Genomic DNA, 19,211 nt, shown 5'->3' with positions numbered 1-19,211 from the left:
GCTACGTGGATGTTTAAGAAAGGAGGCATATACACTGAATTGTAGCTGCTGTCACTAGTCAGCCCAGAAACACTATTGCAACATCTAAGAGAAAATATAGCTGAACTGCAGACAGACTGCTGCAACCCAAAATGAAGTCTGGTCAGCAAGTAAACTCTCTTTCCTATCAAGAACGTTATAGGTGCTTTAATAGTGTCAAGTGAGGAGGCCGCCAGTATTCTATCTCGTAAAATAAAAACACAAAAACACTTAAGATATTTATTTGGAAAACACTGACCATTATTTTTCCAGCCTCACTAAGAATCTAAAATGCAAGATGTCAACTTATATCAGGAAGAATGCAATCACTCAAGTGAAATTAAGTTTTACAATATGGTCCCATGGCTCAGGCCTTTCCTTTACTGTCCAAATATACCTTTTCAGACAGATGTCTTACAAAGATAATCAAGTTCTTTCTTAATCTTACAAAGGGCATGGTCTACATCTATTTAAGGCTCTGTTGTAACAGAGACCATAGAGTTGGTCCCCTCCCAAATGATGCTCCTGTGTTTTCACACTCCTGAGCCCAGTGTTTCCATACAAGTTAATCACAAACACAGCCTTCACTGTGCTAACAGTATTAACCTCAGTGTGATTCAGCCATTCAGGGTCATTCTCTAAACTCTTACTGCCCCTTCAGTGGGTATCTCCTACCAAGGCAGGACTGTGGAACACCAGCGTATTGCACAACATCCTCCTTTGTGATATACAATTCTTTTATTATATATTCACAGGACGCCACACAGAGCATCACATTAGGTCACCAAAAGCTCCCATGCTCAGGAGCCCCTCTGCTAAGCTAAGGCGACAGTTGTGACTAACCTTGACACCCTGAAATAAGCAGGGTGGAGGGGTTGGCAGCAGCTACTTTAAGAGCAGAGGTGGGAAAGGGGACTTGGTAGAGCAGACGCACATCCCGGTGTGAAACCCTCTATGTGGAAGGCTTAAAGACCCAGGTAGCAATGTGCTCACAGCACAGATTTTGCTCGACTGCTTCAGTACAAGGAAAGTTGGCAGAATATCAAATATTAATTTTGATGAAGCTGTGCATAAGCTTTCTGCAATTATCAAATAAAGTGCCTCTACAGCTTCTGCCTTACAATTGAACCAAGGTTATTATCAATTTGCTCTTGATATAAGGAAGCGATTTTCATGTACTTACATCTGCTCTCAGAAGGAAGAGAAAATGGTTCGTAAAGTTTCCATTAGCATACAAAAGCAGCAACATCTGCTGGAAGTCTTAAGAGGCTTATTGCTGTCACTTAATCAGCACCACGGGCTACACTTGGTCACCTCTGCCCTCATCAGCAGCACTCGAGGTACGGATGCACTAAGGAGGTGCTTTACAGACATTTCAGGAGATGAGTGGATAATTTGACCATGGAACAGTTCCTGCAAGTCTCCTATACCTATAAAATACCTGTTCTGTTCTTACCCAGTTGAGGATAAACAATCAACCTACGTTGATTCTACCTTGAATAAACCTGTAAGCCTAGCTGAAGTCATTAATCCTTTTGAACGTTACGTGACTTAAGTGAGTTGGCCTTTTAACAAGCAAAACAGTTTCTTCAAAACCTGACATTGACTTCGCTTCAATATGCTGTAGTTTTAGCACCATCTAGAGGATATAAGCTAGAAATTCCTCACACAGAAGGGAAAAAGCATGGGAAACTGTTCAAAAGTTGTGAAAGGAATCTTTACGCAAACTATTTTGAATGAATTTCCATTCTATCATTTATTTACAGAATAACTTTTAAAAATTGTTTCATGCATGCCTACATGGCACACAATTTTTCTTAAATATTTTCCCAGTTTATAGTATTTGGATTCATGGGGGTAACAGAAGATTAAAACAAAATTTTATTAACAGACAATGAGATTGGGAAAGATCTTTATCTCTTCCACTCTAGGTCAAATGCTTCCTTTGAGGCCTTTTTCATGTGGAGAAAGGCAAGAACTTTGCTACAGTTTTGATTATGGCACTGCAAGAATGACTAGCTTTACTATGTTTACCTTAATTAGCATCTTTTAAGGGAGTCTCTTAAAAAAAAAATGCAAACAGAGAAATGGATCAAGTTTTTAATTGAGTAACATACATTGTGTGTTTTGTTTTATTTCACACATAGAAGGAGCTACTGACAATACCTGATTGCTCCTTGCAGAATTATTAAAGGACAAAATACATAATAATTTCCCCCAAAATGGTTTCTTCTGTATGTTCCATCTACCATCCAGACTGAAAATGTTTTTTTTGTTTGTTTTTAATATCTTAGCCTGCCAAAAGCATTCACAATGCAGGACTGCAGATCCTATAGCAGTTTCAGTGTCAGGTTAAAGCTATGATCAAATAATCAAGTAAGAGAAATAGGCATCTCATGAGCCAATATGCAATAATTAACTGACTGTGTGTGATTTGCATCCAGTACCAGTGGAAGTTAACATGTGCTAGCTTAAAATACATTTTTTTTCGATCTTATTTTAGCATCTGACTTATCCAAAGGAAAAAATGTCACGGTGAGAGGCTGTCTGCATCTCCTCTATTCTCGTATCACTCCCCTGTGGAAGAATCCACCAACCACTTCATGCTCCCACATTTACTGCAAACAGTCTGTATCCAACCACTGCACAGAGGAAGCTGGGAAGGAATGCAGGCCTGGCATCACCACCTCTGACTCACACCGGATCTCCTCAGCTGGGCTTACTTTAACAAAGGGCCACATAGGCACGATGTTGGTACATACAGGGGCTTTGGAGAAAAGGGGAGTTGATCTTTTCAATAGCAGTTCCCTGGGAGATGGGGAAGATGTACTTAAGCCTTCAAAAATGATGAAAGAAGTGCTTACGGCTTCGAGTCAAGAAAAGTGATTTTCTTTAATTCTGATGTATTTCTATCCATGGGACTTGTTTTGATATAAATGCTGCACTACAAACAATTTAAGCAATAACCCTGAAAACTGAAAAACAGTAGCATACAAGACTGATTCTTTTTAAAACAAAACTCTGAATGACTCCACCTGTATGTACCAATAATTATTATAGAATACTCATTTTATGTATAAGCACCTGTTTTACCAGAGCACTCTGCTTTTTTATCCAATTACTATACGATTATAAATTGATCCAATACTGATTTCAACCTTAACCTCCTCTCTCTCTCTTTCTGGGTCTCCAGGTACAAGAAGTATAAAAGAAATTAAATTCTTGTGTGCTTACCAGCAAAGTCTTCTTCCTAGTTTCAATGTGGGGAGTTGCATCCTCTGCCACAGCCTGAAAAAGAAAAACACATGGGAATAGCTTTAAGTATTTTTCATCTTTCAGTTGATTATTTTCCTCAAAATTAACTGAAAATACAGAAATTTTAGAATAAATTTAAGAAGAAATTTTAAGGGTTCAAACACCACACTCTAAATTTGAGCACCTGAAATTTAGAAGCTGCTCTCTTGCTACTAACAAATACTTAAAACTTACACCAGTAAGCATTTCCAAGATTTCAGTCCCAGATTATGAAGAGTTCCTGATTCTCAAGCAATAACACCCTGTTCTTAATACTGTATTTGCTACTGTGTACCAAAAGAATAATGTTGCTAGGAATCTGAATTCTCACTTAAATTTCAAGTCATCAAGGAAATCCTTTCATTTATTGTTACAAGTCTAAATCTGAGACAAACCCTATCTGACTGCCTGTAAGAGTCTGCACATTTCAATCTTTAATGCTGAGTATAAACAGTGCTTCCCAGAGTAATCCTGTATCATGCTAGCTGCCATTTTGGCTTCAGTTCAGTATTTTTTGCAAAGCAGAGCTGGTATTTTTATTGGTTTTAAAAAGACAAATAGGCATCTTGCATCCCTGAAGGAAAATGGCATTCTTGAAAGAAACCTTGAAAACTAAATATCAATGGGGTAGCAGAGTAAGTGGATAACTTCCTTTCTGTTTCATTTTTCCACATTCCTGGTACTGCCAGCCCGGTTACTGGGGATAGGATCGCCACTACCCCTTCCAGCACTCTATCCTACAGTGAGCTGACCTTAGTTGGACTGATAATAGCAAGGTCCTGTCCCGTGACTAACACTGACAGAAGGATCAGGTTCACATTTTACAATCTATAAGTTTTCATTTAAGAACATCTATCGATGGTACTAAAACAAAATTGCCCAGCAGATGTTCCAGTCAGATTCAATAATCATGCACCAGTGCTTCCAATTGTCTTTTAAAAAAAGAAATGAAAAAGTATCTGTAAGGATATCTCAATTCCAATAAATGCAAAACACCATACTCCTTACTGTAGCAAAACTGCACAGGTGTATCAAGGCAAATTGCACTGCTGGCTCCATTACTCGCAGGTGAGCTGCGACTCACACAGCTGGTACGGGGTCACTCAGACAGACCAGTACCACAGGCACAGTGTTCTTAACTGCTTTACACAGTATGTCATAGGATGTTGGGCTAACTCCCACAGGAGTAGCTTCTGAAACAAACACACTGATGGTTCTGATCATTTTCCCCCTCCTTCATAAATCAGATCCTAGATTCAGTTTAATGCTTATCTGAAGGCACGCTGACTACATTTCTGATTTATGCAAGCCCCTGCCAGTCTGAACTTAATAAACTCCTAGAGTAATGTTGTTGCAACAGATAGAGCGATCCCACAGCCTGAAGTTACTTTCTTTCCAATGTAGGGCCATAAACTGCATTAAGTTATGTGCTGATACTGTTGCAAGTTTCAAATGCAACTGGGTCCTTTAAAGTTGCAGATGAGTAGCCCCTTAATTTGTTCTTAGGACCTCTCCATTTAACATGGGGAAAAAAAGGGGGGTGGGGGTGGAAAGAAGGTGCCTCCCCTTGACACCAAATTTTTGTAAATGTGCTAACTCTTTATGGTAAAGCAGCAAAAAGCCATTTCAGTAAGAACAACTCTAGAAGTTCCGTATTCAGCTCAGAAGATGCAGTAAGTACTCCCCTCGTTGGACACTATGTAGTCTTTTGAACACATTAGTGTTATTTACTGGGGCACGGAAAAGAAGAAAAGTGCTGCTGATCCCCAACTACTTTGGGAAGAGAGCATTGCGATATGGGGGTAATTCAGTGCACAGCTGGGTTATAAAAGCAACCCACAGCGACCTGAAGGATGCAGCGAGTCCCAGCAGCACAGGACACCCTGTAGCAAAGTGCGGTGCCTGTCTTCGTGCGGGTGCCACAGCATGGTGGGATGGGACAGGGAAACTTCCAGCACGCAGTGCGGTAACGCTTTTGGGGGACACAGAGAGGTGATAAAGAAGCACTCAACACGAGGGGAAGGCTTGTCTGTGCTGACAGCCACCGAACTGGTATCTTTGGGATTTAGCTGGCGCCAGCTTCAATGCCAAAATAAAGAACCAAAAGGCAAGCAGCGCAACGCTGCCTGTGCTGCTCCATCCCCAGCTCGGCTCTCGGCCCCACACAGCCGCGGGCCGGGCCCGGGGGCTCGGGGCCTCCCCTCGGGGGCCCGGGCCGGCGCCGCCGTCACTTCCGCCGCTCCCTAGCAACGGCCCGGCCATGGTAATGGCGCCGCCCGCGGCCCTGAGGGGGACGGGGCGGGCCGGGAGCGGGGAGGTGGGCGAGGGGCCGGGGGGCCGCGGGAGCGCTGAGGTGTCCTCTCTGCTCGTAGGCTGAAGTGGACGAAACCCTAAAGAGGATCCAAGCCCACAAAGGGGTCATTGCGACCATGATCATCAACGCGGAAGGTAACGCGCCACCGCCTTTCTCCGAGTAGGCAGCCCTGGAGGGGCGAGAAGTGCCCTCTAAGTAAAACACTGTGGAGGTTGTGAGGCATTGAAGCAGTCTGCTTGCAGCGTTTTGTGAAAATGCTGTTTTCAACAGCAAGTGTTTCACCACAAGGCATGAAAAGGTGGTTTGTGGCCATGCCTCGAAGCCCCCGTGCAACACAGGTTGGGATTCAAGTTAACGGAAAGAAATGTCAAGACCTCTGACATAAGTCTCCTCTGATGGAATGAGTGGAGGCGTCATAACCTTCATTTAATTTAAGCTCTTTTGTATTATTATTCATCCCTGTTTAACTAAATTGTATTTGAACATCTTAAAGATGTCAAAGACACATGTTAAATTGTGTCTTGAACATCTCTTGGTAGGTTACAAGAAGAACATGCTGCTCTTGTGGCCATTTTTCAGTCCATAATTTGGTGTCTGCCAAACAAAGTTGGTATTCCACCACTAGGAGCTGTGCCTTGGCCCTACTAAACATTCAGAAGTTCTTTAAAATCATGGCATGGTGTGTCGTCATAGTAGGGTGAGCAAGTTTCATGTCAGGCAAACTTTGTCCGCGATACAGAAAACTGCAAGCCAAAAGCAGAACTGGTCGCAGAAATCAGTTTTATCAGTTTTCAGAAGCTAAGCTTCTCAGGTTAGTCTTTATTTTAATAATTCCTTCACAAATAAGACAACTCACTCAATTACCTTCCCTAAAATTCGGTTTGCTTCCTTCACTTCTACAGTGCCCCCCAAACTCTACTGCTCTAGCAGCAGTTTAGATGCAGGTCAAGAAGTGCATAGCCTGGCAAACAGTAACGGAAAGGATGCTTTGTGCTCATTTCTAGATACAGCTGTTTACTAAACCGAAACAGGCTGGTTTCAGAAAAGGTGTTGTTTCAGGTGTTTTCTGTATTCTGTTTAAATAAACAGAAAGTGACTTGATCCAATGTGCACTTAGAGGTAGCTGCAAACTCAAAGTGAACAAAGCCACCCACTTAGATAACACAGATGATCCTTGCTGAGTTTGCAGGCTGATACATTTCTGAAGGCTAAACCAATGACAAAACCCATTAGAAAAATAACCCTTTTCTTACACTGAATTTCTTGAAACCTCTTCGGTGTACTACCGCAGTTCATCTTTACCTGTTGTAGCTCTGTGCTACTGAGGGATGCTCAGATGGTGAGTGCCCTGCACAGCTCTACAACAGCATGCTTCTTCAAAGGCTGTTACACATTCCTTCCATCACAGCTTCAATTTATAATGGAGGAAGAACATTCCACATTCCAGTTCTGCTTTTTTTGTACATTAGACTATTCAAGACACGGTATAAAGTCCCTCCACGTGCTGTTCAAACTTCCTCATCCTCATAAACCTGCAGACCACGTGGGACTGTTCCATCTAATTCTTTCAAATCTTCCTATACAAAAATCAGTTCAATTTCTCTCAGTGCTGAAATATTTAAAACATGCATATAACTTGAATGAATCACAGTAAAATTATTTTAACCAATGGCACAACAGTGAAGTTTCTCAAATTGTTCAGGTTCCCTACAAGATAAAACATTGTTCTTCACTAAAATAAATATCTTTTACTAAGACTTTTTAATACTGTAGGTGATACTTAGGTGAAGTAGTATTCAGGTGAAACAGCAAATGAAAGATTCCTGATGCAAACAGCCTGCCATTTGCCTCAATGCTCCGTGTTGAGTTTTTCATTGAAACACTATGCCACATATACATTGTTCATTTTGGAAACCTCAAACTGTTGCTATCCTTCACATTTGTGAAGGAACACACTACAGCATTTCTAATGAGGGATTTATTTGCCTTCCTCTAATTTTGGGGCCAGAAGCAAAGAGAATTTTTCCTAAAGTAAACATAGACTAGCTCTAATCTAAGGATGTCACTACTGTCAACTCATTTTCAGGTTATTATTAGACCTTGGAGGATCACTTAACATTTACCACTTCCATTAAAAGTGCTGTATTTGTTGAAGTGATCATTTAGATACGAGGTCATATAAACCTGACACATTCATTGCTGCTTTTAAGTGACTTACTATTTAATGCCCTGACTATACAGATATGCTCATGCTAATGCAGTGCTTGGTAACACCTGCTTGTTTCTGGTAAAACCTCAATTTCAATCTCTGTAATAAACATTAGACACAAAGTATGTACTGGGTCATCCTCTTGCACTTTACTACACATCACACCAACGCACGATTATTTCTCGTGACAACACCGATATCAAGTGATTCAAATAATGCTGTGCTAGGAAAACTGTGGAATAGTGTAGTATCTGAGGAGGTTCTGTTATTTATTTTATTCATTTGCCTCTAATTTCTCACCTGGCATTCACGATCTTTGCATACTAATTCTTTTATAAATCAAACTTGACTCATATTAATCTATTTTTGTATTCCTATCCTGTCCATCTGGAAGATGCATTGCAAATGTATGCAGAGAGAAAATTGCCTTGCCAGCTTCTAATCTATTGTCTTTGTTAGTAGGTTGAATAATTATTTATTTTTATTAGTGAAACAAACTTTTAGAAGCCAGATAGGTTCATACTTGCAAGATAAACACAGGGGTCAGTTTCACCTGGTAGCCTATTAACATTAAAAAACCATGATTTGACAAATTATTGATAACGATTCATTAAATCATCAACAATTAATCTTAGGTGATCACATTTTTAATAGTTGGATCAATACACTCTGTACTCTGAATTGTCAATATTTTGCATGTAATTGTAAGGGACTGTTCTAAGAGTGGTTTTGCTTGCCAAATGCAAACATGCCATTTCTGCCCTTTGATTGCTCTTGGTATTTCACTGGGAACGTGTAATTTCTATCACTGCATGTGCCAAGTGCTGCAGCTAAAGTATGGCTTCGAATCTTGCAGCCAAGATCCAATCCCAGTGACAACTTTTAAACTGATGAAGCACCAAAACTGGTTAAGTACTAAAGAACAGAATTTGTTAGACACTTAAGACCCTTAAACGGCAATTAGGCTCTTTCAACAGTTTCATAAGGAAACTCAATGCTTAATTGTCACTGATTAATGTTATCCTTTAAAAGACATGTAGACACTTGAAATCAGCAACTCCTTTCCACTGTAAACAAACCCAAATATATTTATATACATATATATTTGTTTTATTTCTGTTATGATCTGCAGTATATGAATATGCAAATTCACTGAATGACTGAGATAGAAAACTATTTGTTTTCAGGAATTCCAATAAGGACAACTCTTGATAACTCTACAACAGTCCAGTATGCAGGTCTTCTTTGTCAGCTCACCACGAAAGCAAGGAGCACAGTGAGAGATATTGATCCTCAGAATGATCTAACCTTTCTCAGGATCAGATCAAAGAAACATGAAGTCATGGTAGCTCCAGGTAGTATTTCTATTAAAAATGATAGAATCGTAAAGTCCTCGTAAGTTTCTTTTAACTGTTCATGAATAAGGCTACTGTAGAAAATGCATTTTAAAAATACGTATATGAAAAACTGTATATTCACCATAAAAACAGATACATTAACATTTTAATGTACAGGGTTTATAGTACTCAATATTGGAGGCAACAGAACAAGTCAAGAGGTAGTCATTCTTGACTTTCCAAAGCAGATATAAACCTATCAAATTCCCTGGATACTTTTAAGAAATGTTTCATTAAAATCAATATTAAATAGCTATCCAACTGAATTCCTTCTAAAACCTCCCTAAGCTTTTAGAATTAGTAGGCAAAGACTGCCATGCTTAGAATTTATTCATAGTAAAGGTCTATTCAAATCTTTTCTGTTTTTTTCATCTCTAAATGGGGTTCTCAATTTTGAATAAACTAGCTAGTGAACTGAAAGAAGATCTCTGCACCTGCAGAAGAGGCTGCAGATGTCAAAAGTTTGTTATAACAAGTGCTAGCTTCCAGGTGCTAATCTTATGACTTTTTTCCTCTTGTTTAAATATCTTCACAGACTCTTGAAGGCAAATACACTGCTTACTAAAATAATTTTTAAATGGTATAGTTAACATTTATGACAGTTTTATTAAAAGTTTTCAGATTAAAAAAAAGTACTTTCTTAATAAGAATGTCTTATATTTTATGTCATACGTTTTATGCACAAAGTTGGAGAGGAATGGTTAATATGGGATATTTATCAGGAAAGAAGATAAAATATTTTAACTAAGTATTTTTATATCTTTTTGCAGATAAGGAGTATCTCCTGGTCGTTATTCAGAACCCATGCGAATAGGCCTAGTATGGCAGTATTTTCAGACAGTAATGTAGCTCTACTTGTTAAACTAAAATTACTTATTGATATTTAATATCAAACATAGCACTTACAAATTTTACATAACATAACTGTCAGGACTAAAATGTTGCTAATTTAATATTCTGTTGTAGCTCTACCAATTTGTGTGAGCAAATTGTAATGCAAATACCAAAATGTTGGATGTTTGTCTTGATGTTCAGAAGAGCAAAATAAAGCAAAATACTTGAGAACCTTTCTATTGGATGTTTGAGCTATTCTTTCAGTTAAGTCATTCTACTTAAATGTCTCACTGTTGGAGGAGAATCACAGTGCACGTACACACATAGATATGTCCCTGTGACCCAGAGTAACCGGTTACATGAACTAAAGAATACAAATGTAAGTAACATAGTTCATGTCAGTGAGGGACTAAGTATTGCCCTGTCTTCAACTCCTGGTTTGTTTGTTTTGTTTGCATTTTCTAAGGGAAAAGAAGTGAAAGAAGAAACTATCTTTGTCATCCAATTTCTATGGACTGAAGCAACAGTTTCATTATGTATTTTCTGGACTGAGAAGTTCAAGCCGACAAAGTTGATCCAGCACTCAAGTGTAGAACTACTACTAGTTTGCTGGTAATCGTAAACAGTGCCATCATGAAACCAAAACTTTTGATAACTACGCCTTTAGATAGATCCAATACATCAGCTGTACTTGACATGAGTCAAAAGGTGGGTTGAAGCTCATGTTTCTCAAATCAGGTCCACATTCAAATGGCAGCTCTGGAAACCAGATACCTTTTGTTGAGTGCCTTTAGAACAGATGCGCTGTTAAAAGGCCTTTATAAGATTAAGCTGCCTACAAATCCTTTCTGTTCCAAAGACATGGGATGTTGGTGTCTCAGAATGAGTCTTGTGGCTGTTTTGCTCTCCTGGTTCTGGGAGGTCAGGACAGAACCGGATACAGAACCCCTGTTCTGGCCACGCTGTAGGGTTTTAATCAAGGCAAGCACGGCTAAAAGCTTTTCTCCCATCATCCCAAAGTCAAGATCTACTTTGCATGTGATTATACACTGACATTGTGAAAGCAAGGGGGGTCTGAGCTGAGCCTGCACTCAGAATACTGTCCAATCATACTTATACTACAAATCATTTCAGGCTATGCAGATTATATGAAAATTTTATCAAGTAATTATTTAAACTTTAAAGCATCAGATTGTTTGCCTTCAGTTTATCACAAGATCATTTTTTTTCTAGATATAACAAAGAAAAAAATATGTGGGATAGCTATGAGGATGAAAGGAAAAATGAATCTGTTGAATACTGCTCAGGGATCTTTGTAGTACATCACATGAATTGTGGTTGAGGTTATGAAACTGATAAATCACTGAATGTCTCAGTGGATAGGGAGTCAGCAATTTGCTCTTAGGGTTATGTTATGTATCACTCAAAACTTACACCAAGGAGAGATATCAAAACCTGGTGTTTTTTTCCAATCTGAATGTTTGCTCTGACTCTGCTGAACAGCTTGGAAAGGCTGTATTTCACCGAAAAATCTGAGAGGGTTGCTCCTGCTCCTGGGAACTGAAGGTGTCTGAGCTCAACACCCAGGAAGCGGGCAGTGGAGACCAAGATTCAGTCCTGCTGCATATTAAGAGGAAGTCAACCCAAAAGCACAGAGGCCCAGGATGATGGAAATTAAGCATAGCAAGCCAGCTGGGCAGGTCTGTTCAAAATTTTAAGGGTAAGTAAATCAAATGGGCAGCTATTGATGACACTACTATAGTCAGTGCAATACAAATAAATTTCTTTACTGCTAAAGTGTTTTTTGAAATGTGCACTAGAAAATAACCATTTTAAGTTATTTTGTAATGAACCAGTATATTGACACGTGACAACACTTTAAAAAAAAACTTATCTTCTCTGCTTTTGTTGTAATAATTTTAAAAATCCAGCTTATTCATTGCCATATATTAGCAACTATAGGCTACTAATTCAAAGACCAGATTTTTAATTTCAGCACATACCCAAAAGCACTGCTGAATTTCAACTGCTCTTAACACATTCTTGGGGCAAATAGTTTTGTTTGTGTAGTTTTCTCTAACAGCATGAAATTCTGTGGAGATTTTGCTGTTTAGGTCCAGCAAATTGCCAGAATTACAGTGCCTGTTACACTTTTTTTTATTGTCAGAAATAGTACCGTGTTGTAATTTTCAGCATCAGTGAGAAATATACTCCAGACCATACCACACAGTAGTACATTACAAAGAGAGAAGCTTAGTATCTGGCAATGCTCTTTCATTTTTCTTTTTTCTGATACACATGTTAGTTCCCTTTACAGACTTTAATCCAATATTTATTAAGCAGCTGATGATTGCTGTAGCTTGATAAAGCACTCAAAAAGACACTTAAGCCAAATCATTAAAATTAAACACATGCTAAATCATTTTGCTGAAAAATGTTTTTCTATGGAAAAATGGCCTTAAGCAGATGCGTGTTGTTCTCGCAGGGTCAAATACTGTTCACAAATTAGTTTATTTCACTGTTCCTATGAGAGGCATAGATGCAGATAAGAGGGCAAAGTTTGGTCCATTTATAATGATGTGCATAGTAACAAATGCTATGCAAACACATGGGCTCAGCTGTGCTTCTGCCAGATACTCTTACCAGCACAGTCTCTAATCAGGTTTCCTAGAAAGCATTGTAGTAGTATACAATTTTGGCAACATCTTGACTAGAGAGCATAAATTGAAACACTCCATTTCATTTCCTGGTAATTTGTTCCTATTTTCTATTAGCAAAAGCAAACTGAACACGTGTCAACTTTTCATTCATGTCTTTCAGCAGGAAAGGGAAATAATAGCAAACTCCCCACAATCCTAGTCAAAAACCCTTTATGAGCACATCGATCTGAGCAAAGGTGGGTCATTGAGAAGGAATGGAATGGTCAAGAGAAAAAACAAGGAAATATTTTAAGTTCTTTGAGCACAAGTGTCACACTATGTCATTTAAGTTGTCATTTATGTGAACCAGCGGAGATTTTACTAACTAACTAGTTAACAGTTGACCAGGGGTAGGTTGAAAAGAAATATGTTAAGAGATTAATTTCATAGATGATCATTTTGTCAAGTGCATGTTGACGGTGTCAAGAATAGCTGTTATTCATTGAAAAGCAGCTTTCAGGTTCAACTGTAACATGCTAGCTAGGCAATTAGCCAAGGAAAAGATTATCAGTATTATGCGCTTGGAATCCCCAAAACAAACTAAAATAGGAAGTGCTCATAGAGTCAACCTCCCACTTTCAGAGTAAAGCAACATGGGTTTTCCTTAGCATATAATCTTGAATGTCCATCATGGGACAACAACTTACGCCAGCTGATTCATTCAAGACAGTTGTTCATTCTCATAAATTTTTCTCATCTGCCAATTAAATAATTTCAAAATATTTCATTTAATGCATATTTAGTGCATTTGGCAGTCTGGCTGGCTGTGTGGTTGTGGTTTTTTTTTTTTTAATTTTATCATTTTGTTCACTTTACACAATACACCTAGAAGTATCAAATTGGATATTTTTCAGTTTTAACTTCAGCTTAACTCAAGACGTATGTAGCTCTGTAGTCTCATATTTGTACATTAATTTAATATAACCATGGGATGCAACAGAAGGGATACACAAACTATGTAAGTGATAAAGCATTTGTAAAATACTGAACTACTAATTTGTCACTTGTGCATACTTGCTGAAATTTATGTATTTGTATTTTGTCTGCTAAGTGCGTTTACATGACAAGATTTTTACAAGTGTAATGGTGAGGAAGGTGGTATTCAACATTAAGTCAAAATGGTCTGAAGTAGACCACATTCATTAACAGCAATTAGGATGTTCACAGTTTATCTAGAAAGTGCTAAAATGTTAGGTATTAAATTCTCTTACTGCCAATAAATGAATTTTCAGAATGTATTTTGTAATATATTTATAGCACTTGCCAATGTAACTTCAGTGAGAAATTCTTCAGATTTATGGAAGACAGCAGAATAAAATTAGACAGCATTTTGTTTACAGCAGTATTACGTACACATACATATAATCATGTCATATATATGCACTTAAAGCTTGTATACGTAGCTATTGTTAACTGCATCAGTTTGTGGACGACACTGGATTCCCTGAAGAACCTTTCTGATCTTAAGTGTTAGTTAATGATAGTGAACCTGAAAGAGTCAGCTTAATTAACTACCACAACCAAATCTGAAAACACAGTTAGGAACTCGTATTATTTTGGAGAGTTATTCAGTTAGTTTTGGAATTAAACCATGATAGTACAACTTCTGTGTTTCCCCAGCCAAAGGAACCAATCCCAGCACTGCAGGACATGAACGCTGGAGTGGACCCACAGAAAAAGCCTCAGTTTTCCTAAATAAACTGATGTCACCCTTTTAATCATGTTTGTTATTAAGTTACTACCTAGAGACAGCAAGATAATTCCCCTATTGATTTTTCAAGTCTCAGTCAGCTAAATTAGAAGAGCCGGGAGAATTCCAGGTTTGTGCTCCCTTTGCCCGGCACCTGCACAAATTAAATCTCTCAGTTTGTGGAAAAATTAGGTCTTAACAACAAGGCTCACTGTGGGACTTCACAGCATCCATGGGAGAAAGGAACACTGATGCTTCAAGAGAAAGCCTAGAATGTCCTAAGTTAATTAGGCATAACAGCAGAGGTACACCGTGTATCTGCTCAGATCACAGCACTGATTTCTCTCTGAATTCTGGACATCCACGTTTGGGGGCAGAGTGCGACCAGACAGACCCCTGTAAGAAACACAGCGAGTAGCAGGAAAGAAAAAGCCACAGGGAGATCAGAGCTCATTTCCTGAGCTCTGAAAACAATTTGAGAGGGAAGAGGTTAAATCCCCAGGTTGCAACCAAGCAGAAAATCAGTTAGTCCAAACACACTATTTTTGGACTATTTTTTTGGAATCTCTGCAAATTATCCCGGAATGACAAAGGCCCTCAGAATTCATTTCTGAGGAATTTTCAGTTACATTGAACTGGGTGCACTTTATTTTTAAAAGCAACATCAATTTAAGTCAAAATTCTTCAGAGTGGAAGCACAACAAGAGGGCACGAGCTGTGAGTGCACACATTCTCCCTTGGACAGCTGGGCTTATTGTTTTGGGCCATGCTGTAGGATTATTCTTCCTCTTCTCCAAAAATACCTAAGCCTGCCTTTGACCTGATTACCCTTTTTAGTAGCCCTGGCTCTACAGCATCATTTGAGTGAAACTTCTCAATCTAACAGTTAAAATGATACACAAAAGATATCATCTTGAGGCTATGCCACATGAATCAAAATAGAAATCTAGACATTCTCACTGTTTTGTTGCAACTGAGTAAGAAGACAGCTACACTGCTGGAGGTTTAGATTGGACATTAGGAGGAATTTCTTCCCAGAGAGGTGGTGAGCACTGGGAGCTGGTGGGATCCCCACCCCTGCAGGTATTGAAGAGATGTGTGGATATGGTGCTAAGGGACCTGGTTTAATGGTGGGTTTGAGTAGGTCAGGTCAAGGGTTGGCTAGACTTGGTGATCTGGAAGGCCTTTTCCAGCCTAAATGACCTGTGATTCTGTGGTGCCACTTGCCTTGGCCATTACGCACAGCAAAACAGTCCTTGGACTAACAGCCTGCAGGGCCACTTTTCTTTCTACACCACTGTTTCAGCAAAATGACTTCACTGACTTAAAATTATTCTGCATTCACACAAGCTTTACTTGCCCCTTGTGTGCTCCACTTTGGAAGAATTTGAGTAATAGAAGTGAGACTCTTGGTTCAGCAAGCCACAAAACAGAAGTTAGTGACAAAAACTTAGCTCCCCCTAATTCTTGCAGAGTTATCTGTGCTAGTGCACAAAGGTTCACCAGTACAATACAGTGCTACTTAGCTGTAGACTCCTCATAAAGGCAGGGCATGAAACAAGTCCTTTTCAGAAAGAGCAGCCGTGAAGCCACCAGCCTATTGAATAGACTTTAAACCATCACTGTAGGGCTTACCTGCAACTTCTCTTACATTGCTCCTCAGTGAAGTTACCACTGTGGTAGGTAGCCCACTGATAGGTTTGTTTTTGCAAAGTGGGATGTTTCACTGGGTTTTAATGTATTTCACACACCCACAGCACCTCACTTAAAGTAATGCATTTCACCTTCTGCTTTAGGTTAGAACATCGGAAAACACATTTATCAGATCTTGTTTTCAGCATTTCACAAAAATAGTCAAGGGTTTCATCCGCTTTCCCTCCCCGATGATGTTCTAAGAGATAAGGCATGAAATTTTTCCTGTTGGCACAGTTTTATTACTCAGAAATTTATCTTTAAGTGTTCCATTGCTCACCCTTTCCTATCGAGGGAGGTAACATCTATTTGTACCCTTTGCATTCAAAACAGCAGAGTTACAAGGAGAGAGGAATTTACCCACACCATTACTTAAGCCAGATGCCATATTAGAAATAACCATAATCTGTAATATTTAGATTGGAAGTATCAACAAAAAAGGGAAGCTCATAAGACCTTTGGGTGTGGAAATAAGTTCCCCTGGATTCCCAGGGAAAAACAGAGGAAAAAAGGAGATTTTTTTCTAGGAACAGGAGCCCCATTTTGTGGTGTCTTGTTTGACTTCTGCTGTAGATCATAATCAAAGACAATATTTACTCAGTGCCTGCGAATCAGAGAAACATGGGGAATAATGGATATACAAATATTACATGTGCACACCACAAAAAAAATTCATCACAAGAAAATTTGGCAACTAAATGCTTAAATTAACATTAGCATACTCAAATCAGGGCTTTTGTGAGCAAGCCTGCTATCTTCAGCTTCTGTTTCACAAAGAATAACAAAAGTGGCTATTTTCTCAGAGCAGATGAAGGCATTTCAAATAACATTATGGAATTAAAAGGCATGTTTCCTAAACAAATGCACCAGCACAGGCAAACAATGGAGTTTCCTTCACCCAGTATCCTTTATTAGCTATAAGTATTAATGTTGCTCTAGGAGATAAAGGAATCTGGAAGGTGCTTCATAATTTCAGCTCTACTCAGACATCCTTAGTGACAGACGTTTCTAATATAGATAAGGAAGACGGAGCGGATATTAAACCAGACCATCTCCCCATCTCTGCTTTGTTATTCTCGCAGAGATTTACCTCAAGCACTTTCTCCGTGCGGTGGAACTGGTGTCAGTTATTGCGGATGCCTTTGTGGTCTGCCCGAGAGGGGAAGGCATAGGTGTGTGTTAACATTCCCCAGCGGTGAGAGAGCTTCTCTATTGTGCATTATAATAAAAGAATGGGGGCATGCATAGCAGCGGAGGGGGAAACTGGGGAAAAGAAAGAGGAACACAGTTATTCACCTGCTCAAAAAGAAAATAAAAGGAAAACTAAAATGTCTCAAGTTATGAATTTTCATTCATACAGATTGATATTTGCTTTAGGACTTGCAGTGTTTAAAAACAATATATTGCCAGGCAAAGATGGACTTCTTTACTAGCTTCTAGCAATTTTCTACCGTGGCATCAAGTGATTTTTAATGGTATTTTACACCCCAATGTAACACACTTAAACTTTTGAGCAAAAGCTTGCATTTGTTTATTTTTATCTGTATTTAGCTCCAGAATCCCCAGTGATTCATAGACCACAGGCTGAAACCAGGTTACTTTTGCTTTGTGTGGCCATTAGATGGCAGACAACAGAACGACCATGCCTGTGCATTGCGTCCTTGAGTTTCTGAAATAAGCATGAAAACGCTGCTGCTCTCTAAATTAGCTCACTTCACATCCACTAACAATGAAGTACTCAGCATCCCAAAGGCCTTTAAAGTCACCTTTCTTCTTTTTGCTCCCAAACCATACATTGCAACAACTCAAACCCAGCAATAAAATGACGGAACAGCCATACCCTCCTCTTTCCCTTACAGTTACATGCAACTTGAAGCAGAAAGCATCGTCCTAGTCTCCATTCCCCACCATTCCTGCACTCACAATTAATCTCTGCAATGAAGTAATTGGTCTCATCTGAACTATGACTGATTTCCCCATGGCAGGATTTCTCAACAGTATGAGAAAACGCCTGACATTGCCCTCCTACTAAAGAGATGTTTAAGCAAGGGACAGTAACTGCACATTCAGAGCCTCATTTTGAATCATTGCCATGATATTTGCCAGGCTATCTATCTACCGGCATCAAACAGACTTTGTTTTTCACAAGTCAGTGATAACGTCTACACACACCTACTGACATTGGGAGCACATCTGCAACGCACAAAAAACAAATATGAGCACACAAACGTGTCTTATAAATTCAATCTGTTCCTGATTGTCAGATACGCCCATTTGAAAACCTACTTCTTGGTGTGATTGCATTGCTAATGTTCAAAGAATGCAAAAGATCATGGAAAAACGTTCCCCTCTGTCACATCAACAACAGGAAGCCTCCTTCTACCATGACTCAAACGAGGTACGACTGGCAGTGCTCTCAGTGTGAACACATGCATCAACATCACCAGAGATCTCCACCAGTACAAGCTGTAGAAGTAGTGCTACATACACCTCTTGATTATTTATGGCCTCTACCATGTATAAGTTGTATTTGATCATACCAAAAAGACTATACCCTATTATTTTTCCAGAGGCATTTTTGCACAGCCTTTTGCTGGGAGACTTTACAAGGAAGTCCTGCCTCTGTAACATAAAGGAGTACCAGGTTTAGGCACTTTTTCTGCAGTCCAACCTCATGAAGTGTTTGAATAATGCCTGTATGAAGCAGAGCCAAGAGTAACTTAATGGCAGTCTTTATCTGTAGGATACATTTAGAGCAGGGGATGATGCAAATACAGCCACACACACTGTATGTAATATACTCCTCTACATCAGTATTGAAAGCAATGCCAGCTTTAGCAAACGTGGTCAGGGTAAAGTATCTACAGGAGCAAATTTACATCCCAGTTAGAGGGCATTATAAAAGTCACAGTGATTCACATAACTACAGAAATGATATCAAGACATCAGCATACTCTGTTATTCATTCAAGAGCTGTATCCCATCCAACAATTGAGTTCCAAAGACTTTGTAAAAAGTCCGGGGCACTTTTCAGAAAATTCAGAAACGGAAATGACTGCCTATA

General features: G+C 39.2%; 1 protein-coding gene across 1 annotated transcript; it reads left to right on the top strand.

Annotated features, from left to right (window-relative positions):
* The first annotated feature begins 5,493 nt into the window (after nt 1–5,493).
* DYNLRB2 (dynein light chain roadblock-type 2) lies at nt 5,494–10,303 on the top strand. Its single transcript, XM_027466903.3, has 4 exons — nt 5,494–5,575; nt 5,685–5,760; nt 9,023–9,190; nt 10,003–10,303. Exons 1-4 carry the CDS (start codon nt 5,573–5,575, stop codon nt 10,044–10,046), a joined length of 291 nt encoding a protein of 96 aa, XP_027322704.1. The 5' UTR covers nt 5,494–5,572; the 3' UTR covers nt 10,047–10,303.
* The last annotated feature ends 8,908 nt before the right edge of the window (nt 10,304–19,211 follow it).

The sequence above is a fragment of the Anas platyrhynchos genome, chromosome 12 (genome assembly GCF_047663525.1).
Source record: "Anas platyrhynchos isolate ZD024472 breed Pekin duck chromosome 12, IASCAAS_PekinDuck_T2T, whole genome shotgun sequence".
NCBI classification, from domain to species: Eukaryota; Metazoa; Chordata; class Aves; order Anseriformes; family Anatidae; genus Anas; species Anas platyrhynchos.
This window is presented reverse-complemented; position numbering and strand designations above follow the sequence as displayed.

Bases quoted from the DNA above. Each gene is read 5' to 3' on its own strand.
- DYNLRB2 (XM_027466903.3), top strand. The intron at 5,761-9,022 runs GTAACGCGCCAC...ATTTGTTTTCAG, and splicing joins CATGATCATCAACGCGGAAG to GAATTCCAATAAGGACAACT. The intron at 9,191-10,002 runs GTAGTATTTCTA...ATCTTTTTGCAG, and splicing joins TGAAGTCATGGTAGCTCCAG to ATAAGGAGTATCTCCTGGTC.